This window comes from Mesoplodon densirostris, chromosome 10, assembly GCF_025265405.1.
Source record: "Mesoplodon densirostris isolate mMesDen1 chromosome 10, mMesDen1 primary haplotype, whole genome shotgun sequence".
In the NCBI taxonomy this organism is placed as follows: Eukaryota; Metazoa; Chordata; class Mammalia; order Artiodactyla; family Ziphiidae; genus Mesoplodon; species Mesoplodon densirostris.
The window spans coordinates 23,149,827-23,173,315 of NC_082670.1; the positions used below are offsets into that span (position 1 = coordinate 23,149,827).

General features: G+C 49.8%; 2 protein-coding genes across 4 annotated transcripts; one reads left to right on the top strand and one right to left on the bottom strand.

Annotated features, from left to right (window-relative positions):
* Positions 1 to 600: 600 nt before the first annotated feature.
* PPP1R11 (protein phosphatase 1 regulatory inhibitor subunit 11) lies at positions 601 to 3,762 on the top strand. 2 transcript variants are annotated; one of them, XM_060110576.1, is made up of 3 exons: positions 601 to 883; positions 1,978 to 2,086; positions 2,526 to 3,762. In XM_060110576.1, exons 1-3 carry the CDS (start codon positions 815 to 817, stop codon positions 2,726 to 2,728), a joined length of 381 nt encoding a protein of 126 aa, XP_059966559.1. In that variant the 5' UTR covers positions 601 to 814; the 3' UTR covers positions 2,729 to 3,762. The 2 variants fall into 2 exon arrangements, with proteins under 2 accessions (XP_059966559.1, XP_059966560.1); XM_060110577.1 differs by lacking the exon at positions 601 to 883 and adding an exon at positions 1,024 to 1,118.
* Positions 3,752 to 9,229, bottom strand: RNF39 (ring finger protein 39). Of its 2 annotated transcripts, XM_060110575.1 has the most exons (5): positions 8,685 to 9,065; positions 7,010 to 7,032; positions 6,706 to 6,797; positions 4,857 to 5,149; positions 3,752 to 4,658 (listed from the first exon to the last, which is right to left on the bottom strand). In XM_060110575.1, the coding sequence occupies exons 1-5, from the start codon at positions 9,048 to 9,050 to the stop codon at positions 4,569 to 4,571; spliced, it is 864 nt and encodes a 287-aa protein (XP_059966558.1). In that variant the 5' UTR covers positions 9,051 to 9,065; the 3' UTR covers positions 3,752 to 4,568. The 2 variants fall into 2 exon arrangements, with proteins under 2 accessions (XP_059966558.1, XP_059966557.1); XM_060110574.1 differs by having other exon boundaries at positions 3,752 to 5,149; positions 8,685 to 9,229.
* Between the last annotated feature and the right edge of the window lie 14,260 nt (positions 9,230 to 23,489).

Genomic DNA, 23,489 nt, shown 5'->3' on the forward strand with positions numbered 1-23,489 from the left:
CTCAGTAGTTGTGGCGTGCAGGCTCAGTAGTTGTAGTGCACGGGCTTCGTTGCTCCGCGGCATGTGGGATCTTCCCGGACCGGGGCTCGAACCCATATCTCCTGAGTTGGCAAGCGGATTCTTAACCACTGCGCCACCAGGGAGGCTCAGCCCAGATTCTTAATCAAGTGTGTTTCTAACTGCTCCCAGGTCTCAATTCTTTAATTCCCAGACGAAACAATAAGAAAACGAAGCTAGGCCGTGGTAGGATCATTACTATTGCCCCTTAGCTTTCTCCGCGCTCCCACACAGCCAAGGGATGGGGGTGGGCTGGACTCAGCTACTGCACATCTGAACCACGTGAGGTAACCAGTCTGCAGCGCCAAGTCCGACTCTATCCTCCTTGACCGCAGGTTCCAGCTCAATCTCTGTGGTGCATGCGCGTGCTGTCCTTGATCGCCCCGCCCCTGCTTCCACATCGTAGTGACGCCCCTTCCGCCAAAGTTGTGTAGCCTTCTTGCGGCGCCTGCGCACTGTCACATTACGGCGGAACTAATCCGGCGACCTTGAGCTTAGACGCATTTAGTGCCGGGAAGGGAAAAGGGGGACCACAGAATGCGTCACACCCGGAAGCGGAGATCCGGAAGTGGGGTTGGGCAGGTTATCCCCAGGGGTGGGGCAGCGGAGGCCCAGGAGGAGGGGGAGAAAAGAAGGTGGAGGATCCTGGCTACTAATCTGAATCCGATACCGATTCTCTTAGACCTCAGAGACACAGAAAAGACAGAAGGGTGCCTCATCCCCCTTCCTCCCCTCCTCCCTCTCTTCAACCTTAGCCATGGCGGAGGCCGGGGCCGGGCTGAGTGAGACCGTCACTGAGACAACGGTTACCGTGACAACCGAGCCCGTGAGAAAGGCGGGGGGCGGTGCTGTTTAGGGGTTGGGGAGATACCGGGAGGGAAGGGATAGGGCTTTGGAGAGTTGCTGGAGGGGCTGGGCCTGGGGATATGGGAGGAAGTGGGGTTGGGAGAATCTCAAGGTATTGGGAGATTTTGGGTGTGTCAGAGTTGGTGCAGAAGGCTGGTCAAGAGACATGCAATAGAGTTAGGATATAGGTGATGCTTCTTGGAGTGGTGGTGTGTGTAAGTAATGAAAGAACGGGAATTTGGAGATTAAGGAGCAAGGGATGTGCTGGGGGGAAATGAAGGGCTGTGTGAGAAAGCATGGTTGGAGGCCAGCTGCAGGGGAATTTGACTGGAAGCATACTTATCAGTAAATATTTGTTGAAGGGATGATTGTAAAAGGAAGCACAGGGAATGGGGGAACAAGAAAAGGGAGATGAAGATAGTATTTTGAAAAATCAGAGGAGATATAAATAGAGAAAAATGTAGCATTTTTGCAAAAACAACTTAAGTTGCCTTCAAAGGGAGAAGGTTGTGTTGGGTTTAATAACCCTTGGACTAAGGGAGTTTAGAGTAATAGTTACCAGAGATGCCAGGATGCTGGGGAATAGGTGGATAACAAGTGGGGAGGGCTGGGCTTGAGGATGAGAGAGGTGAGAACAGAGTTCTTTCTTTAATGGGAAAAAGAACAGGGGGTCTGGAAAAAAGAAAGGGAGATCAAAGATTAGGCATTGGTGACTGAGAAAATAATTTCCATGTATTAATACCACCAAGGATGATTTGGGGAGGAAAACAGAGAAACAGCAAGGATTATATTTCCCTTTGAAGATTTGCTGGGACCTTTCTTAGGTTAGGAATTGTATCTTCTCTGTATACTAGTGGTTACCAAGAACAGGAAATAATACTTCATGATTCCTCAAGGGACCCCCTGAGGCCAAAAATCTGTTCTATTTTATCTTCTCCCAGCACTCAGCTCCTCTGGCACTATGTCTGATCCTGATTGAGTTGGGGAAGGGAAGAGAGGAGGCCCCCAGGAGGAAGTGGGAAAGGTTAATAGGAGGGGACTAGCTAGGTATGCCCATCCTTCTTAACGTTCCAGGAGAACCGGAGCCTAACCATCAAACTTCGGAAACGGAAGCCAGAGAAAAAGGTGGAATGGACAAGTGACACTGTGGACAACGAACACATGGGCCGCCGCTCATCAAAATGTGAGTAATTGTTGGCCCACAGTAACCCTGGAGTCCTGGCTCCCCTCAGCATGTCTTCTGCCTTCTCACATTCACTGACCTTCCCGAAGCCCCCAGATGCTCACAATCCTGTGGCTGTCCTGGTGGTTCTCTGGTACCAGGGAGAGAAGGTTAAAGTTAGAGGAACAGAGGTAGGGAGAGGCTTGAATTGGGATGTGCCAAGGCCTAAAGTCAAGAGATATCTGAGGTGGGAGAAGTGGAACTTTGGATTCCTGGCTGGAAAGGACGAGGGAGTTGGGTGTCTGAGTCCCAGGGTGTGGGCCTGGGGAAGTCGGTTCCTGGAAGGTAGAAGGAGAAAATGGTGAAAGTAGGGATTTTTACTGAGATCCAATGGGAATGGAACTGATGCTCCATCCTATCTCTTCCTCCTTTTTAACTGGGCTCCTCCCTCCAAATCCAGGCTGCTGTATTTATGAGAAACCTCGGGCCTTTGGCGAGAGCTCCACGGAGAGTGATGAGGAGGAAGAGGAGGGCTGTGGTCATACACACTGTGTACGGGGCCACCGCAAAGGACGGCGTCATGCAACCCCGGGACCAAGCCCCACCACCCCTCCCCAGCCTCCTGACCCCTCCCAGCCCCCTCCAGGGCCAATGCAGCACTAAATTCCTCTCTCCCCCACCATTCCTGTGTCTGTCTGGCCCTGAATGTATTCATGTGGCTACTCGGGGACTTAACCCATGGTTTGATCCCTTCTCCAGCCCCCTCCTCCCCTCTCCTCTGCCTCATAGAGGGAAGAGGAGGAGGAGGGTGGACAGAGATCCTGGAATTCTGACTTGCTGCTATTCCAGAACCCAGGTTTCTGGGTTCCCCCAGCCCTCATTTCTGCCTCCTCTCTTCAGGGATCCAGGCATCTTGGTCCCAGTCTTTTCCCTTTGTTCTCACTGCCAAACTACCTGTCCTGTGATCTAATTATCTTGGCCCCTTGCACTCTCTACTTGAGTTCCAAACAATTAAATTGGGTTTCCAACAGCCCCAGCTTTCACTGCCAGGGTCCTAGTCAGATTCCAGGCAATCTTGTTCCAGCTATGCTTGTTAATCCTGGCTTAGAGCTTTTCCACTAATGTATTTATGTCATCCTAACTCTTAGTCCTTGCCTGTGGGATGTGAGGTCTTATGTGAGACCTCAGAGCTCTTAGCCCTTTCCCTCCTCTCCTGCCCACTCCCGTCATGCCCTTAAGAGGAGTTAGGAGAGAGAGAGGTCTTTGTCGTTCTCACCTTGGGAGAATGGCAAATGGAAAAAGAAATAGTCATGTTCTCCCCCCACCCTTCTCGTGTGACCTAGGGTTTCTGACAAAGCTGGCTTCAAGACTGGTCACTTAGAGCCAGCCACCTATCTCCGCAGGCTTTGGTCTTCCAGCTTAGGAGACAGATCCAACATGGTCCCAGGGGCCTGGGTCCCTGGGAGAGGAAGGAACAGGGAGGGAGCAAAGAGATGCACTCTCACCCCTTCCTTCCTAGGCTTTGATGTCTCTGCCAGCCCAGATGTCCTGGCCTTCCCCACCCCTTACTGGGATCTGGATATCATTTTCCAGGCCTCTTGCCATGCACAGTTGCAGAGATCAGTCAAATCCATACCACCACTGAGATCTCATTTATTGCCACAGATGCACAAAATAAATAACCCAACATCACAAAATGTGTTAAATACAGGCCTATTTATACATATGGGGAAAGAAGTGAGGCTATATACAAAGGTGAATTTGGGGTGTCTGGGCCATTCCCAGGTTGAGGGAAGGAGAGGTAGCACAATTGGTTGCTTGTTGTGAGTATGTGGGGGGGGAGGTTTTAAGAAGGTTCTTAATGGGAAAAGGCTGTAAGCATAGAAAGCCGCCATGGTGGAGTAGAACTGGCCTGCCCCCATCTCCCCCAAAAAGAGGGCCCTAAGGCCCAGGCCAGAGTCAAGCCTCTTGTTTTGGGGGAGGAGGCTTTTGTTTCTCTTGAGGAGAAACCTCAGAATGGACGAGGCAGGGAAGCCCAAGCCTCAGACCTGTGGAGAGGGCACTGGGCCCTTCTTTGCCAGGAGGAGAGGCAGGGGTGGGAGGTAAATGTTTGACTGGCAGGACCTCTGTGTATTAAACATGGGCCAATTATCAGTACTGATGGGGCAGGACCTGTTCCCCAATTCAGGCCTGGGAAAGATAGAAGGGGCAAGATCCCTTGGGAAGTACTGGGGTAACCTAGGGAGAGAAGCATCCCAAGATTTGGGGGGAGGGGGCGGGGAGCAGGAATGAATTAAGCTTCGGGCATGGATGTGGAAACTGGAGGCCAGTTGAGGTCCTAACTATCTGGAAGAAAACAGACAATGTGTGTGTGTGGGGGGTGCTTATCAATACACGGGCAATGGGCGTGGACATGATGCCTGGAATGAGTAAGGATTTCCGTGCCCAAGAGGAAGCATCCTTATTTCAGACCAAGCCAGAATAAGTGTTGTGGGTGAGCTTCTCAGCCTTCCGCTGGCACGAGGCAGAGGGGGACGCGGGGGTCGCGGGTGCACAGCAGCGGGAAGACGCGCTCACCCAGGGGACCGGGCGCCTGGAAGGCGAAGAGCAAGTCCAGGGAACGGCCGTCGTAGAAGGCCACGCGGCCCCGCTCCCAGTCCAAGTCTACGCGGATGCGCCGCGGCTGGGGCCCGGCGCCGCCCAGCGGGGTGGGCTCCGGGGACGTGAGCGCCCACAGGCGGCCGCCGCGACCCTCCACGGCCCACACAGCCCCCGCGGGACATAGGCCTACTCTGCCCTTGCGTCGCACTGACTCCCCGGCCGCGCCCAGAGCATAGCGGCTCTCCCCGTCGTCCTCATCCTCCCCGGAAGAGTCTCCGCGGGAGGCGGTGTCCGCGATCTCCACCTCCCAGCAGTGGCGGCCAGCCCCGAAGCCCTGCGCGCCCAGCACCGCCAGGAGCTGATCGAAGCGCGCCGGGCCGTCGCGGGGTGCGGGTGTCCCCGGTGGGGCCAGTCGGACGCTGCGGCGGTCCGCGGAGACCAGCAAGCGGCGGTGAGCGGTGCCAGGATCCAGCGTCAGGTCGGCTGGAGAGGAGAAAGCAGGGGGAGGACCGTGTGAGCAGGCTTTCCGAATTAGAGGAGGGATAGGATGGAGAGGATGCGCGGAGGGTACACAAGAGGCCCACAGCAGCTCAAAAGGCGGCTGTAGGACCAAAGAGGGGGAAGGCATATGAAGAGCAGGCTTGGGCAAGACCCAACCTGCGCTGATGGGCCACTTCCTTGTGGAGAATTGGACTTGGAGAAGGACCCTGCTGGCCCAGGGCAGGGGGTACAGCACAGCGACTGAAGGAGGGGTTGCCCGAGTTTGCGGCCTTGGCAGCAGAGTGAGGCTCGTCTGACTTCTAGGGAGGGTGAGGACTGATACCTCAATCTGCAGCATCTGGGGCGGGGGGGTGGGGTGGGAGCTGGGTCAACAGGATGGAGAAGATGGAGCTCAAGAGGAAGGCTGATACCAGATACCAGCACCGCACGTGATAGAGGGGAGGGCCAGAGGGAGAAATCCAAAGACGTGATAGAGGGGAGGGCCAGAGGGAGAAATCCAAAGTATCCTGAGAAACCAGCCCACCACCCGCAGGAACAGGTGGGAGTAGACAGGCCTATTCCTATAGGGAGCGCAGGGCACAGGAGAGAGAAGGTGGTGATAGCCAAAGGGACCAGAAAGAACTAATCATTGGCCTTGTGTGTATGGGGTGCTTTGAGGAAAGATTTCTGGATTAGGGGTGCTAGAAGCAATCTGGGTTGGGTGGGATGGTGGGTGACCAAAAGGGTGGAGCACCTTCTCTAGGAAGTTTAAAGAAGGGCAGAGGGCAGCCTTGGAAGTGATGGAAGGAACTCCCCAGAAGCTGCAGAGAAGGCCCAGAGCCTCAGGGGCAAGGAGACGTGGGAATCCTGGGACACTTCTGGAAGGGAGTGATGAGAAGTGGTGGCAGCGGGGATTCCCCAGAAGCAGCTGACCCCCCAGGGGTCTGTTGTGTGAGTGTATGAACAGGTAAGAGGAGAGAATAGCTGGAATATGAGGAATGAAGGATAGACCTTGTTATAGGTTGAATTGTGTTCCCCCCCCGAAAGTTGTGAAGTCCCCCCAATACCTCAGAATTTGACTGTATTTGGAAATAGAATCTTTACAGAGGTAATCAAGTTAAAATGAGGTCATTAGGGTGGACCCCAATCCAATATATCCAGTGTCCTTATAAAAAGGGGAAATTTGGACCCAAAGACAAGTAAGTGTGTATAGAGAGAAGATGCTGTGAAGACAGGGAGAATGCCATCCACAGGCCAAGGAACGCCTGAGGCTATCAGAAGCTAGGAGAGTCCTGGAACAGAGTCTCCCTCTCAGCCCCCAGAAGGAAACAACACTGTTGACACCTTGACTTCTACCTCTAGAATCATTTAACTTCTGCCTCTAGAACCATAAGACGATAAATTTCTATTGTTTAAGCCACTCGGTGTGCAATGCTTTCCTATGGCAGCCCTAGGAAACTAATACAGACATCAAAAAGTACTTGATCATATTTGAGAGAGAAAGGGGAACAAACTGAAAACAGCCTCTCATTTAGTTCCCTCCCTTCTGCCCTCCTTACCTGTCAGCCTATGAAGCATCTTTTTGACCACTGGGTAATCTTCAGAGAGATCGTCCTCTGAGTTAGATGACTTGGGAGTTGGGGCATCAAACCTGGATAGATGAGGGAGAAGGGTCAGGAAACGTAGATACCCTCTGCCCTCTGATGTCCCCACCCCTACCCCACTCACATCTCGAGCAGAAAAGGGTGAGACCACACCCAGAAAACCTGTCTGTGAGTGGGGACAAAGATGTGGCTCCTGTAAGAAGGTGATGGATGTGGCAGCTGATAGTAGAAAAGAAAAAACAGTAAAAATGGAACTCACCTTCTCCATGTCTTCTTCGTACCCTGGGGTGGGCAGAAAAAAACATGGATGTGAGCTCTGGGCTTCATACTGTGGGGAGCTCTTCCCCCGCCTCCTCAGGTAGCTGGGTCTGATTTGGTGAGGTCCCTCTGTGCATCTCAGACTGATCTCACCTCTTTATCCCCTGTGCTCCCTTTTCCTCTCATTCTCCCCCTTCCCCTTTCATGACCTTTCCTTCCTCTCAGTCACCACTTTTCCTCCTAACTCCACCCCCACCATCCTTCTCCCTTTGCCATGCCACAAAGCCTCTCAGTTCCCCTTCCCCAGCCTCATCCAGGCCTTTTTCTTGCCCCCAGAGTCCTCACCATTCCCTGTTTCCTCCCAGCCTGCCCCCCGTCTCTTTCTCAGTGGCCCCCATCCTTATCCCCTTCCTGAGGGTGTATCCCAGATAAACATCCCCCGCCTCCTCCATCACACAGACCAAACACATACTTAGAGTCCTTAGGCTAAGAGTTCATTTATAAAAGCCGTATAATAAAGCTGCTTCCCCTCTTGCCATAAAAGCCCAGTGTCGTTTATAGGGCCCTTTGTTCTATGTCTCTCTACCCTGACCAAGGAAGCAGCTGGACTTGGATGTGTCCCAGAAGGTCCAGCAGATCTGCAGGGTACCATGAGAGCCAGGAGAGGGCGCTGGATGCTCCCCATCCAAATACTAGGATTCCCTCTACCGGTTTAGCAGTCTAGTGGGAAAGACTGGGGCCGACCGGTAGGGTGGTGAAGGGGAGAGAGGAAAGGCAATTTGCCTAATTATGCCAATTACACCTAGACTAATTAGGTATATGTAGACTTCAAAGGGTGGAAACAAGACTCGAGACCGGCTCGGCTGCTGGCGAGAAGCCAGTCGGGATTGCGGGGCGCCTGGAGGTCGGCAAGGGTTGGTTGACGGCCAAAGAGTCAGGGCCCAGGAGGGACGCGGGAGGCTAGGTGGGTGGGTGACCAGGGTGGGATGTGGAGAGGATCAGAGGTCCCAACGTCTGTTTTCCCGGACCTTGCCTCCACCCGTGGCCGCCTCTGCCTGGGGCCCTGGGAGGAACGGAGGACAACAATAACAACACAGCAAGGCCCAGGCCGGAGCCCGGGGACCTACCGCACGACACTACAGGGGAGTTTGGATCTGCCTCCCTCCCTTCTTCCCAACTTTTGACAGCCGCCTCCTTCCCCGCCCGTCCACTCCAGCTTTTTGTCCATCCTCCCTCCTGCTTCTCCTCTGCTGCACTAGTTCTGATCTCACTCACCAACCTCCCAGGCACCCAGCACCCTCCCCTCCGCCTGGCCTCCGCCTCCGGGGCGCCTAGCGGCGTCTTTCCCCAGCCTCCCAGTTCCCGCGCTCTTCGCCGGGCCTTAGGGGTCTCCTCCTGTTCTGTCTAGTGCCCCACCCCTTCCCTCCAGCCCCTCTCACAAGCCTCAGGCATCCGTCCAGCTTCGCTCTGGGCAAAGCGTCAACTGCTTCCCGGCATCTCTCACTTGACAGCTGCCGCCCCCTCGTCCTCTGCTTTTCCTTCCCCAGCTCCATCTTTTGCCTAAACTTCGAGAAGGGCCCCAGCTCGGGAGGTGCCATTCCCCGCTTCCCCAGGGAGCCCGCGGATGGCCCCTTCGGCCGACAGCTGCGGACTCGCGAAGCGCACCCCTGCCTCACCTCTCCGTGCGGGTCCAGGCAGCCCATGGTGGGGACGCGGCCCCCTCGGCGTTTCCCAGCTCGGGCCCCGGGGTCGGCCAGCTTCTCCCGCAGCCCGCGGCTGATTCGCACTTCCACCGCCAGCCGCACGTTAGACCTCAGGCTGCGGCGGGGGCACGGCTGGCCGCAGCACGGGCAGGCGGTGGGGGGCGCCTCGGGGCCGGGGGCCGGCGGGGTCCCCCAACGGCGGTCCAGGCACGCGCGGCAGAAGCTGTGCTCACACACCAGGAGCACCGGGTCCTCGAAGGGGCCCCCGCACAGCGGGCACGTCGCTAGCTGCTCCAGGCGCTGCACCAGCCCCCGGCCCAGCAGCTCGGATGCCTCCATGGGGAGCCAGCGTCCGGGCGCCGTCCCTTCCGCGACCATCGGGACCACCTTCGGGCTACGCAGGTGGCTGAGCGCCTCTGCTGCTGGTTGCGTCGCTGCCCCTCTCTCCGCCTCCCGCATTAACTTTCTGACGCTTTCTGGTGCTCTCCTGGGATCGCCTCTCTCTCCAACCAGTCTGTTTCCGCCAATCTCCCCACTACGTCAGGCTTTATAGGGAGGGAGGAGGCCCCTGCGAGAGGTAAACATCAGGGCTTGCGTAACACCCCATCTGGTTCTCCCGCTTCCCCGTGAGGTTTGGAGGAGGAGGGTGGAAGGGACATCTAGGTCTTGAGCCGAGGAGGTGGTCGCTAGGGGGCGCTCTGGGGGCAAGGTAGCAAGGTGTGGGGTGGGTAGCCCCCGTCACCCCCCGAATTGCCCGAATCTCGCCTCCGCCTTGGCCTGCGGTGTACAGGTGGGCAGGGCGCCCCGGCTCGCTTTTGGCATGTGTGCGCACATCGCCAGAGTATGTCATTCCAGGTGGCTGGCACACCTACATCTGGGGTCCTGGGGCCAGGAAGAAGGGATCCTGGTTTGTGCGGCTTTGGCAGGCCTCTGAGTGTTGGTGTGTGGCTGTCATTCCAGAGGCCTCTCTCCTCTCCATTTTTCTGCCTTACCTATTAAGGGCTTGAGGACACTGAAGCTGTGGGGTAAGGGGTGGGGAGCAGGCACCCACACCCCCACCTCAAGGAGTCAGCATAGGGCTCTCTCAGCTGTACCTCTGGCTGGCTCCCATGGCCTCCCTTGTTTCTTCCTATGTCTCTCTTTCTAGTTGTTTCTCTCTCTTTTCCCTGTGTATGTTTTTATTTCCACTTTTCTCTTTCTCTCCTTCTTTGGCATGTACCCAAAGGTTGTCTATTTTCACTCTTTTGGTCCACTGAGGCCCATAGACCTGGCACTGTCAAGGTCACACAGTAAGGGAATGACCTGAAGCGGAGCCATACCCAGATCTTCTGATTCATGGCCTTGCTGTGACTCCACCCTGCCGCTTTTTAATTTCAGATCCCTAGAACTCCCTTCTACTTTCTGATTTTTTTTTTTCCGGAGTTTTCCTCATGCCCTCTTCCCTCACCTCCATCTCTCTGTCTCTTTCCTCCTTCCCTCTCCTCTTACCTCCTTTCCTTCCTTCCTCCTTGCTCCCTCTTCTTCCTAGTTCCTCCACCTCTCTCATGCTAGGCCTTTCTGTCTGGTACCCCTGTGGGGTTGTGAATAAGTAAACATTCAGATGTCTACAACTATGATCACACACACTGTTGTACAAACATGCATGTGCATCCAGCAATGTCTAAATGCCTCAAAATGCACAAATAGGCAGATACTTTCATATAATGCAAAATCACAGATATGGGGCTTCCCTGGTGGCACAGTGGTTTAGAGTCCGCCTGCCGATGCAGGGGACACAGGTTCGTGCCCTGGTCCGGGAAGATCCCACATGCCGCGGAGCGGCTAGGCCCGTGAGCGATGGCCGCTGAGCCTGCACATCCAGAGCCTGTGCTCCGCAACGGGAGAGGCCACAGCAGTGAGAGGACAGCGTACCGAAAAAAAAAAAAAAAAAAATCACAGATATGCCCAAATAGTCTCATACACACTGAATATCACTGGGACGGACATCCAGGATTATTTAGGGACAGAGAGACGTACTCAAAGAACAGATGCAAAGAGACACTCTGTCATTAGTTTTATTGTCAATAAGAACAGCAATACAACAATAGTAAGTCTTTATGAAGCAGCAGCATGTTATTAGGCAACTCCTCCAGGCATCCTTCTCTCCCCTACTTATCAGGGAGACACTCAAACATGACACCCTGATAAACAAAGTACACAAATAAACACACTCATCTTGGAACAAACCTCCCAGCTCCATGCTCATAAAACGCACAGCTATCCAAGAAAAAGACTTCAGATATGACCAAAGTCTATTTTGTAAAATGGACGTTCATGTAATGATAGGTAGAATAATGGTCCCCCAGAGATGTCTGTGTCCTAATTCCTGGAACCTGTGAACATGTTACCTTACATGGCAAAGGGGAATTAAGCTTGCAGATGGAGTTAAGGTTGCTAATCAGTTGAGTTTAAAGTAGGGAGATTATTCTAGATTATCCAAGCGTCCTTAAAAGTGGAGGATAGGGACTTTCCTTGCAGTCTAGCAGTTAAGACTCCACGCTTCCACTGCAGGGTGGCACTGGTTGGATCCCTGGTCGGGGAACTAAGATCCCGCATGCTGCGTGGTGAGACCAAAAAAAGAAAAAAGAAAAAAGTGGAGGACAGAAGCGGAAGAAGACAACCAGAAAGATAGAAGCTTATCTCTCAGCTGGCTGGCTTTGAGGATTGAGGATGGGGGGTCATGAGCAAAGGAAGTGGGTGGCCACTAGAAGCTGGAGAAGGCTAGGAGATGGATTACAGATGGAATCCAGCCCCGATGACAGGGCTTGATTTTAGCCCTGTAAATCCTATTTTAGACTTCTGAACTACAGAACTATAAGATAATAAATGTGTGTTGTTTCTCAAATTTCAAACAAAAGTTTGTGATAATTTGTTACAGCAACAAATAGGAAACTAATACACATGCTTTCCCTTTCTCCCTCAGTCTCTGGCTCTTTGGGACTGTATGCACTTGTTTTTGCTCCTTCCAGTTTGTCACGTTTTTCGGATATCTCTGCCTCTCTGGGCCTTCTTGTCTGTCCTCTCTGTCTCTGTCTCTCTCTCTCTTTTTTTTTTGTTTTTGAACTGCTTCATTTTCTTGGCTCTATCCCCACCCCAAGGCCTCTTGGACATTGGGTTCTTTCTGGATCTGGGCCTGGAATATCAGAGAAATGCCTCTGAATCTCATCAGGAACCTTGTATCGTCACCAATCCAAGAGCCTTTCTATGACCTTCAAGTCCTACTCGATGGTTCACATCCTTAGTTGCACATTAAAGTCATTGGGGAAACTTTTAAACTCCTGATGCCCAGGAGACACCTCAGATCAATTAAACAGAATCTCTGGGGATGCGTCCCAGGAATCAAGAGTTTTAAAAGCTCTCCAAGTGATTCCAGTGTTTAACCAGGGGGGGACCCACTGTCTTACATGTTGAGGTTACAGGGGGACCTTCCCCTCCCCATTTTGCTCCTTATGCTTTACCTGCAGTGCCTTATATTTTCTGTTCCTTGAGCATAACAAGACTGACATTACTGCCAGGCCTTTGCACTCATGTTCCTTCTGTTTGGGCCCTTCTTCCTCTAGCAATATCCATGGCTGTCTCCACCTTCTCATTCAGGTCTCAACTCAAAGGTAACATATTCGGAGAGGACTTCTTTCACTACTGTATCTCAAGTCGTTTTCCTCCAAAGTGCTCACTGTCTCTTTACCCAGATATATTGATTCATGGTATTTATCACTATCTGAAATGATCTATTTATCTGGTTTGATCTGTTTCTATCCAATAGAAGGTAGCTATATAGGAACAGGAGCCTAGCCTGTTCACTGCTGTTTTCCCTGAACCTGGAACTGTGACTGGCACACAGACGGTCTCAATAAATATACAGCCAGTCATTGAACTGCCCATCATCAATAGGCAACGCGAAAGGGTCTTTTGACTGACTCTGCTTAGATCTTCTAAATGCCAGATACAGATATTCTTTTTTTTGTTTTTAAATTTTTGAGTTTTATTTTATTTATTTTTTATACAGCAGGTTCTTATTAGTTATCTATTTTATACATATTAGTGTATGTATGTCAATCCCAATTTCCCAATTCACCCCCCCAACCTCTTTCCCCCCTTGGTGTCCATACAGACACAGATATTCTTATCCTTCTCAATCAACAGTGATTCTTCACTGGCAGACACCAGGCCCAGTGCTGGGGGATGCTCATGTGAAGTGAGACATGGTGTTCAGTCTGGCTGAAGAAGCTCATGATCTAGCTGAAACTCGCGTTCTATAACCAGATGATGAGGATTCCTGCTAAAAATGCTTTAGCTCAGCTTTTAAGCAGTAGTTGCTGTGAGTTCACACTTAATGATTTTAGGACATGGAGTGCAGGGAAAAGGCATTTGGAAACAGACATTGCCAGGAAATGTCTCACTTCTCAAGACTGTCTCCCTCCCTCACCAGAATCTCCAGCAACTCTGCACTTGATCCTCTAATTCCCCCTTGGGTTTATTCTATCTCCGGAGAGCTGGGTGGGTGGAGGTGATTTTTAGTGTGTGTTGGCTTGGCTTGGCTTGGCTTGCTCTTGTTGACCATGACTGGATCCTGCCTCTCTGTTAGCACCACATCTTCTTAATATAGGTGTCTCCCACATAACTGTTCACACCTCTTTCCAGCTCTCTCCAGGATGTCTGCTTGTGGTGTTGTGGAATGTTGCAGCTAGACACCCATGCATGGCACTGGGGATGCTAGAGGTGGGAAGGCCTTACCTAATCCCCTCATTTCTTTTCCATCTCTTCCTTTTTTTCTCTCTTTTTGTTTATTCTTCAGTTTATCTCTCCCCCGTATCAGTAACATACCCATCTTTTTAAACAGCCTACAAGTCTTGGGACTTCCCTGGTGGTCCAGTGGGTAAGCCTCCGCGCTCCCAATGCAGGGGGCCTGGGTTCTATCCCTGGCCAGGAAACTAGATCCCACGTGCCACAACTAAGACCCGGTGCAGCCAAATAAATAAATATTTTTAAAAGTAATAAAGAGCCTACAAGTCTTTGGAAGCCTTGGCAAGGGAGAGGTAGATATGAAAAGGTGTTTGGGGGACATGACAAGCCAGCCAAGGTCCCTGCCCTTAGGAAGTATGATAAGGCAGGTAAAATATATCCATCATCATCCAAAATCTGCCATTACTGAATCAGGGAGTGTGATGAGGCAAACAAGGTATATCTATCATCAACCAAGGTATGTCATTACCAAATTATAAAGATGTGCTGAGGGAAGAAGAGTGAGTGGAAGATTATGTTTACAGATCAGAGAATGAGTGAAAACAATTTCAGGAAGACTTCCTGGAGGAGGTGGCTTATAAATGAAGGATGGGTTGGATTGAGCGGGAGACAAATGAAAAAACCTGAACAAAGAATGTGAAGCATCTTTGGGGAAAAAACTGGAAGTGGGAAAAGAGGCCCAGGGGTAAGAAGCACAAATGAAGGAGACCATTACTCTTTCTCAATTCCCACTTACTCTTCCCCTTCCCAAAGATTTTCTTTGAATTCGATTGCTTCCAGAAAGACTCTTTTTTTAAAAGACTGCTGTTTACAATGTGCTTTAACAGAACTGAAAGTCCTAATAGAGCATGGCAGCTTCCCTATTCAAGGGCTCCAGGAACTCTGGGTAAAACACCCCCTGATGCTCAGGGCAGCTTCAGAAAGGGTGAACATAAGGTAGAGATAGACGACGAGGATTTGACCAGATTAACCAAACAATCCTGATGCTCAAAAATGTGACCAAGGTTATATAGGACTGTCCTCTTTTTTGCCTGGTCTCTTGTTTAACCTTTTAACAACTGTGGGGTTGACAGTCCAGCCATTTTACAGTGAGGACTCGGATTCCAGCAAGGTAAGGGATTTGCCTGGGCTCAAACAGCCGGTTAGAGGCAGAGCCAGGACTGAAATGCAGATCTACTGCCTCCAAATTCTGTGCTCTTTCCCCTAAAAATTACTTTGTCTCTTCTGAGACTTTATTTTCCCTCCTGTAAGCCTCCTTTGTCCCTCTCCCTTTAAATCCCTGCTTAAGGCTAACAGTTTCTCCAAGATGTTGCCCCTCCTCGAGTTCATTCTGGATACTCATTAATTCTCCTTCCTTCTGCAACCCCCCATCAATGTCACTGACTTTACTTTATTTATCCTTTAAATTCCCCCTTAAACATTTGCTAATCATTCTTCTCTTCTCAGTGTTCCCTAAGCCTTCTTATTCCCCCATCCTTTAGCACTGTTCCTTTAAGAGCTGTGCATTTATTCATCCATTCATTTAATCATTCAAGAGCTATTTACTAAGCACCTACTGTATGTCAAACACTGTTCTAGGAGTTAGGATACAGTGGTGAACAAGCTAGCCATGGTCCCTTTCCTCTGGCAATTTTATTTATTTATTTAGGCTTCGTTGGGTCTTCATTGTTGCGTGCGGGCTTTCGCTAGTTGCGGCGAGCGGGGGCAACTCTTCGTTGTGGTGTGCGGGCTTCTCATTGCGGTGGCTTCTCTTGTTGCGGAGCACAGGCTCTAGGTGTGCAGCCTTCAGTAGTTGTGGTACCTGGGCTCAGTAGTTATGGCTCCTGGTCTCTAGAGTGCAGGCTCTGTAGTTGTGGTGCATGGGCTCAGCTGCTCTGTGGCATGTGGCATCTTCCTGGACCAGGGATCGAACCCATGTGCCCTGCATTGGCAGGTGGATTCTTAACCACTGAGCCACCAGGGAAGTCCCCCTCTGGCAATTTAGATCCTATTGAGAAAGACTAACTAATAAGCAAGTAAACAAATAAATTAACAAGATAATTATAGATGTGATAAGTGCTTTGGAGAATATAAAGTGGGTAGTATACAAGGAATTAACTGGAGGAGGGGCACACTGCTTTTAATAGGGTGTTAGAAAAAGCTTCTCTGAGGAGGTGACATTTGAGCTGAGCCCTGACTGATAAGAGGGAGCCAGCAGTAAAAAGAGTTGGGGGAGAGCTTTCCAGGCAATGGGAACAGCAGGTGCAAAGGCCCTGAAGTAGGAAAGATCTTGATGAAGATCACATGCTATGAGGTGTGATGAGAATGCTTTAAAATGAGATTGGAGAGGTACTAAGGCTATGCAGGACCTTAGGGACCAAGATAAGAAGTTGAGTTTGCTTTTTTTTGTTTTCCTTGCTGTACGAGGGCCTCTCACTGTTGTGGCCTCTCCCGCTGTGGAGCACAGGCTCCGGACACGCAGGCCCAGCGACCATGGCTCACGGGCCCAGCCACTCCGCGGCATGTGGGATCTTCCCGGACCAGGGCACGAACCTGTGTCCCCTGCATCGGCAGGCGGACTCTCAACCACTGCGCCACCAGGGAAGCCCCAGAAGTTGAGTTTTGTTCTACAAAGTGCAATGCCACTGAAGGGCTTTAAGTGGGGAATTTACATGGTCCAATTTATGTATTTAAGACATTCACTTTGTCCTAGTCGTCTTTTCTTTCCATTTCCTTTTTAACACTCATCCTCTTTCACGTATTCAAGATGAGCATCTCATTTCCAGCCCATTTCCCCATCAAGGAGAATGAGTCTTCCAAATAGTGTGTTAACCTGTATAGTGCACCAAGTGTAGCTAATTTGACTCAGATTCCTGCCTCTATTACAGAGTTCAAAGAATCAGACATTTGTAGAATATTAGAGTTGAAAGGGGCTTTAACCCTTATATTGCAGATAAGAAAATTGAGGCCTAGAGGGGGTGTCCTAACTTGTCCAAGATAACTGGTAAGTGGGGAAGCCTTTGTGGACCTCATCCTTCAAGAGTGCAAGAGCAAATTGCTTCCTGTTTCTTAGACACTTATTTCAATTAAAAAGGTATTAACTGACTAACTCAGTATATATCCAGAGTTGGGGCCCAGCTTGACAAGGAATAGAAAGAGCAAATGACAAGGTCCGTTCACAGCCACACTGGGGTGTGATGGTGGGCATAACAACAACTGCCCTCAGGCAGCTTAGAGTCTGAGGGTGAGAGATATTGAATAATCACACAGTGTATACAAACAGTGATATGAAGGAAGGTACAGGGTGATGAGAACTGTACCAGGAAGGCCTCAGTACAGGAAGCAGAAATCACTCTAGGTACTTTAATTTTTTTTTTTTTTTTTTTTTGCAGTATGCGGGCCTCTCACTGCTGTGGCCTCTCCCGTTGCAGAGCACAGGCTCCGGATGCGCAGGCTCAGCGGCCATGGCTCACGGGCCCAGCTGCTCCGCAGCATGTGGGATCTTCCCAGACCGGGGCACGAACCCATGTCCCCTGCATCGGCAGGTGGACTCTCAACCACTGCGCCACCAGGGAAGCCCCTCTAGGTACTTTAAGTAGCAAGAGATTTAACACAGGGAAGTAATTGACAAGAAAATCATTGAAAGGCCTGGAGAATTAAAAGTTATTAGGTCCTAACTGGACTCTTGGCTTCAAGGTCAATCACCATAAGTGAGAAATGCTGCAGCTGCTGATAGCATAGCAGCCACTGCCCCAAGTGTCCTACTCCCATGCACCTCTGCACCTCTCATGTTTATTGGAGATTGTCCACCTGATCATCTGCTACAGGAGAATGGCTTCCACTTCACTTCTGCCTTTCAAATCTCATACAGACACATCTGGGACTTCCCCAGTGGTGCAGTGGTTAAGAATCCACCTGCCAGTGCAGGGGGCATGGGTTCGATGCCCGGTCCAGGAAGATCCCACATGCTGCAGAGCAACTAAGCCCATGCACCACAACTACTGAGCCTGCTCTCTAGAGCCCGTGAGCCACAACTACTGAGCCCACGTGCTGCAACTACTGAAGCCCGTATGCCTAGAGCCCGTGCTCTGCAACAACAGAAGCCACCGCAATGAGAAGCCCGCGCACCACAACAAAGAGTAGCCCCTGCTGGCCGCAAATAGAGAAAGCCCGTGCGCAACAATAAAAACCCAATGCAGCCAAAAAATAAATAATTAAAATTAGGAAAAAAACAAAACAAAAAAACACATCTAATTGGCCGAACTTAATTCATGTCCAGAACCCTAGCTGCAAAAGTTTCTGAGAAATAGTTTTTTATTGTCCAACCAAATAGAATGGGAATAAAGTCAATCCACATATCTAGAGTTGCCAGGTAAAATACAAGCAAATTTGAATTTCAAGTAAATAATGAATTTTAAAAATATATAAATATCTTCCAAATATGTTTGGGGGCATACTTATACTAAAAAAAAAGATTCATTATTTATCTGAAATTCAGATTTCAAGTGGGTGTCTTGTATTTGTACCTGCTAAATCTCACAACTTTATAAAGATCCAGCACAGAGACTGATAGCAGGGGGCTCTAATTTAGATGAGGGGCTGAGGAAGGCCTCTCTGAGGAGGTGACATTTAAGAGGAGACCTGAGAGATGAATAAGAGTTCATCAGGAACAGAGAGGACGGAAGGGCGTTCCAGGCAGAGGGAGCAGCTTTGCAAAGACTCTAAGGCAAGAACAATTTGGGCTAATTTAAACAAAGCTGGGGGAATTCCCTGGCAGTCTAGTGGTTAGGTCTCAGCGCTTTCACCGTCAAGGGCATGGGTTCAATCCCTGGTTGGAGAGCTAAGATCCCACAAGCTGTGCAGCGTGGCCAAACAAAAAACAAACAAAAACCCAAAGCTTGTGCATGGGGGACTGGGTGGTAAAGATGGTATAAGGTGGATAAAAACTTAGGCAGAGACCAGATATGCAGGGTCTTAAGTTTTTTTGTTTGTTCGTTATTTATTTATTTATTTATTTATTTATTTATTTATTTATTTATTTATTTATTTATGGCTGTGTTGGGTCTTCGTTGCTGTGCACGGGCTTTCTCTAGTTGAGGCCAACGGGGGCTCCTCTTCTCTGCGGTGCGCGGAGTTCTCATTGCGGTGGCTTCTCTTGTTGCAGAGCATGGGCTCTAGGCACGCGGGCTTCAGTTGTTGTGGCTCGTGGGCTCTAGAGCGCAGGCTCAGTAGTTGTGGTGCACGGGATTAGCTGCTACATGGCATGTGGGATCTTCCTGGACCAGGGCTCTAACCCGTGTGCCCTGCATCGGCAGGCAGATTCTTAACCACTGTGCCACCAGGGAAGTCCTGGCTCTTAAGTTTTGCATAGTGGATTAAGACAAGTGTGGAATGAGAGAGACCCAGAACCACTACATGCTAGTGGCATCCCCCAGAGGTGTGCAAGATGATCATCCTGAAGAGAGAAATTGATTCCAGTAATTTAGGCAAGAGATGATGATGGCTTAAGTTAGATGGGAGCCAGTGGATCTGGAAACAAGCAGGCCAATTTGAAATATAATTTGTAGACAGAACTGATGAAAGTGTTGGAGTGGTCATTGGAGGGTAAGGGAGAGGAAAATCAGGGGTGAATTCCTAGTTCCTGGAATGAGCAACTGGGTTGATGCAAGAGCTCTTAGGGAAATGGGGAAAGCTCTTAAGGAGATTTGGGTGTTGAGATGGGATCACAAGGGAGGAAGTACTGACAAAGTGATAAGATATCTTGTTTCAGTTGGACAACAGTGCACAGCCAATGCCTCTCTCTGCAGAATGTTTCCAAACATCCACTTACCTGCCTACTCCTTCTCCCTCCTTCTCTGCCTTCTCCTCAATCATTTTCTCTTTCTTATTCTCTCTCTCTTTCTTTTTTTCTTTGTAGTCATCCTATTTCCTGGACAGAATCAGAGAGTCAACCAGTGAGATAGGTGGAGTGTAGGAAGCTAGAAATGAAAAGGTTTCTCATGAATCTGTGGTCCACTGTTTCCCAGTGGACCTGGTAAACCATTTAGCCTCTCTTCCCTGGACCCAGGAAGGGGTGAGGATAGGAGGAGAGAGAAGAACTTGGACTGAAGCAGCTAAGGAGGCATCATTCTCTAGCAGATGGGAAATCGACTAGTCTAAATCCCTCATTTTGAACTGAGAAAACTGAGGCCTTTGCTCACTCTGACTAAACTAGGTAAGAACCTGCAGAGAATGAAGGAACACCACCCCACTTGGAAACAGTGGGGTTTTCAAGATTTGATTCTACTCTTGTTATTTTTGTGACTATAAAGTAGAAACAATTATGCTTACATCAAATAATTGTTTTAAAGATCAAAGGAAATAATTTATATTCATTTATTCAACAAATATTTACTAAGTACCTACTATGTGCCAGGTGCTGTTGGGAGGTGGGAACTCAGCAGAGAGCAAAGCAGACAGGAATCTGCCCCCATGGGAATTACATTCTAATGGGGAAAATGGATAATTAACAAATAAATAAGTGACATGTATGGTAGGTATCATAAAACAACATGAAGCTTGGAAGTAAGATAGAGGTGCAGGATAGGGTGAGCAGGGTTATAATTTCAATAGGTAATACTTGAGCAAGGATTTGAAGCAGGTGAAAGAATTAGCCAATTGCTTATCTGGAGGGAGAGTGGTCCAGATTGAGGGAAAGTCAGGGGCAAAAGCTACTGATGTGTGAGACTTAGCATGAAGGCCATGTGGCTGGAGCAGACGGAGCAGTGGGGAGAGTAGTAGGTAGTTAGAGAGGTGATGGGCTGACGGTGTGTGGTCTTGAGGCCACTGTGAAGACTTTCTTTGGTCCTGAGTGAAGTGAGTCTGGTAGGGAACGAAGATGATGAGAAGGGGCTGACTTGTGGATGTGAGTTGATGGAGAGCTGATAGGGTTGCTGCTGACTGGGATGTGGGATATGAGAGCAAAATAGGAGTCAGGAAGCTCCAAGAGATTTGGCTCAAGCATCTGGGAGAATGGAGCTGCCAGTGACTGAGGTAGGGAGACTGTGAGGGGCCAGTTTCGGTGGGAAGTCGGGAGTTAAATGTGAAGCATGTGAAGCTAAGCTGACTGTCAGATGTCCAACTGCTTTGTGAACTGTGCAATGTCCACAGAAATAATCAATAACCAATCTATAATGAGAATAGAAGAGTTTTATTCAAGCCAAATTGAGGACTATGGCCTGGGAAACACAGACTCAAAAGCACAGACTGCAGATGGGGGAGGCTTATAAAGGCAAAAACTGCAAGGTTACGTAAGTTGTTTGTCAAGAATTAGGATTGGAGCTGGCAAGAAGGATTGGCTGGGGTCCAAAATGGTTGCATAGTTACAAGGGGAGAACTTGAGACCATAAGGTTGCAGCTGGCAGCTGCTAGCAGATATTATTTTGAAAATGGCTGGTGGTGTCCTTGGGTTTGATACAGCTGAGAAAATTCAAGTTCTCAGTAATGCAGGAACCTGTCTGAAACCACAGTCATAATGGCCACCTGGTTCCATTTTGAATGCCTGAACCACAGTTACTCCATTTTTGGTTTTTAAATGCATTCTTTTCCTTAATGGTTAAAGCAGATGCATGCTTGACAGGCTGTAAGACAGGCTGTTCTAGTTAACATAAGATCAAGCAAATCATGCATAAGCCAGAGTGACTTCCCCATACCTCAACACGTGAACCTTTCTTGCATCAAGCCCTAGTAAGCGTATGACATTATGAGCAGTGACAGACCAAAAACGATAGTTCATGTTTATATAGAAATTTATAATCTTTAAAGCTTCTTATTATTTTTATTTTTAAAATTTCACTAACTGCTCCAGGGGAATTACAGGGAGGAAACCAGGGCCCAGGCTTGCTTGCCCAAGGTCAAGGCTGCCGAGGTGCACAGTCAAGATTGGGATTCAAGGGCTTCTTCTCCCAACCCAGTGTTAGAACCCTGATTCCTGACTCCCAGGGACAGAGACACAGAGACACAATGAGAGTCAGAGACATGGATTATGAGTCACAGAGACCAAGTCAGAAACATGAAAGCAAGCGTGAGGCAAAGCAGGGGCACCCTTGAGGGAGACGGCAACACAGGGAGTGACCTGGAAAAGCCTAATGAGCTGGAGAGCTGTCAAGAGAGCCCCACGTGCCTCTCAGGTCTTGACCCACATGATGGACTGTCCCTCCCTCCCTTCCTCTTCCCAGGTGACCTGTCGCCAAAACATCACTGGCATGCTGCTGGCATCCAGCCTGCCAATTCGTTCAGGAGCCTCTCCCTCTGACTTCCTCCGGAGCCTCAGATGTACCCCTTCTTCCTCCTCTTTCCTCAACACTCCCCTGCTGCACAGTCCCGCCCTGCCCTGCGTCTCTGGGAGGAGAACTGGCTTCGGGACCTGCAGACTCTGCGGCTCCCCTCATCAAACCCGTCCCTGTGTAGAGCGTGGCATCTCGCACCTCCCATCTCTGAGCACCTTTGCGAGCGTCTTGAAACCAATGCTTCATGTAGAGGCATCCACCGGCCAAGACCGGCGGCCCCCCCACCGCCCCCCGCCAGGGGTGGTGTGTGTGGCAGGAAGGACAGGGAGGGGCTTCTAGGAGGTGGAGAAAAGGACCCCACCAAAGGGCAAAGGCTGCAGAGAAGTCACAGGAGGAATTAGTGGAGAACAGGGCCCATCAACTTAGCTGAAGGGGACTGGAGAGTGAAACAATAGCACCAGGAATGAATGGGGAACAGAGATGGAGAGGAGAGAGAGAGCCTCACAGAAGTGACTGGACCTGGGGAGAAGATTTGTCAGAACTAAGTTGGAAATGAGTTTGGAGAAGGGACAATAATAATACTTGTTACTTTTTAGAGCACTTTTTATATATTTTAATTTATTTCATCCTCATGAAGTAGACATCTTTACCCCCCTTTTACAGATCAAGAAACTGAGGCTCAGAGAGGTCATGTGACTTGCCCCAAATCACACAGCTAGTAAGACTCTAAACGGTCTCCTTTATCCTTTATACTACAAGTGCTGCTGCTTCTTTATGTGGCATATTATATAAAAAAGAGAGATTAGACTTTTAAGAAGTTGAAGATTTTTATCCAACAAATATTTATGGGGACTTTTTTATGTGCCAGGTAATGTGCTAAGCCCTGAAGATGCTAAGACAGTCTGCCTTCAAAAGGCTGAGCTAGGGACTTCGCTGGTGACACAGTGGTTAAGAATCTGACTGACAATGTAGGGGACATGGGTTGGAGCCCTGGTCCGGGAAGATCCCACATGCTGCGGAGCAACTAAACCAGTGTGCCACAACTACTGAGCCTGCGCTCTAGAGCCCGCAAGCCACAACTACTGAAGCCAGAGAGCCTAGAGCCGGTGCTCCACAGCAAGAGAAGCCACCACAATGAGAAGCCTGCGCACTGCAACAAAGACCCAACGCAGCCAAAAATAAATAAATAAATAATTTTAAAAAAAAAGGCTGAGCTAATTGAGGAGTGATGTGAGCAGTACAAATGGGACAGGAAGGCAGCCCAGATGACTGAGGGCTCTTCTCTGGGGGACAGCAGCTTTCACAGGGGAAGTGATACAGTCTGGTCTCGGAAGAAGGGAAATATTTCCCCAGTGGATGGAGGGAGGGCGGGTGGGAGAGGGCCTTTGAGGCATAGGCAAGCAAACACAGTGTCTGGAAGAGCTCCAAGGAGTTGAGTGGGATAAAAGAGAACAAAGGAGGGATATGAGGGGAACTGGATGGAGATCAGTAACTTTTAATTCATGATCTATTTAAAACCATTGCATAAACAAAGAGAAGCCACCGCAATGAGAAGCCCGCACACCGCAACAAAGAGTAGCCCCTGCTCACCGCAACTAGAGAAAGCCTGCGTGCAGCAATGAAGACCCAACACAGACAAAAATAAATAAATTAAAAAAGAAAAAAAAAAAAGACAAGGGAACTCCCTGGTAGTCCAGTGGTTAGGACTCTGTGTTTCCACTGCAGGGGAGCCAGGTTCGATCCCTGGTGG

Excerpts from the sequence above, each read along its gene's own strand:
- RNF39 (XM_060110574.1), bottom strand. The coding sequence starts at position 9,170 with ATGCGGGAGGCGGAGAGAGGGGCAGCGACGCAACCAGCAGCAGAGGCG. Across the intron at positions 6,798-7,009 it reads ACGAAGAAGACATGGAGAAG|GTTTGATGCCCCAACTCCCA; the intron begins GTGAGTTCCATT and ends TCATCTATCCAG. Across the intron at positions 5,150-6,705 it reads GATGCTTCATAGGCTGACAG|CCGACCTGACGCTGGATCCT; the intron begins GTAAGGAGGGCA and ends TCTCCTCTCCAG.
- PPP1R11 (XM_060110576.1), top strand. The coding sequence starts at position 815 with ATGGCGGAGGCCGGGGCCGGGCTGAGTGAGACCGTCACTGAGACAACG. Across the intron at positions 884-1,977 it reads TTACCGTGACAACCGAGCCC|GAGAACCGGAGCCTAACCAT; the intron begins GTGAGAAAGGCG and ends TTAACGTTCCAG. Across the intron at positions 2,087-2,525 it reads GGGCCGCCGCTCATCAAAAT|GCTGCTGTATTTATGAGAAA; the intron begins GTGAGTAATTGT and ends CTCCAAATCCAG.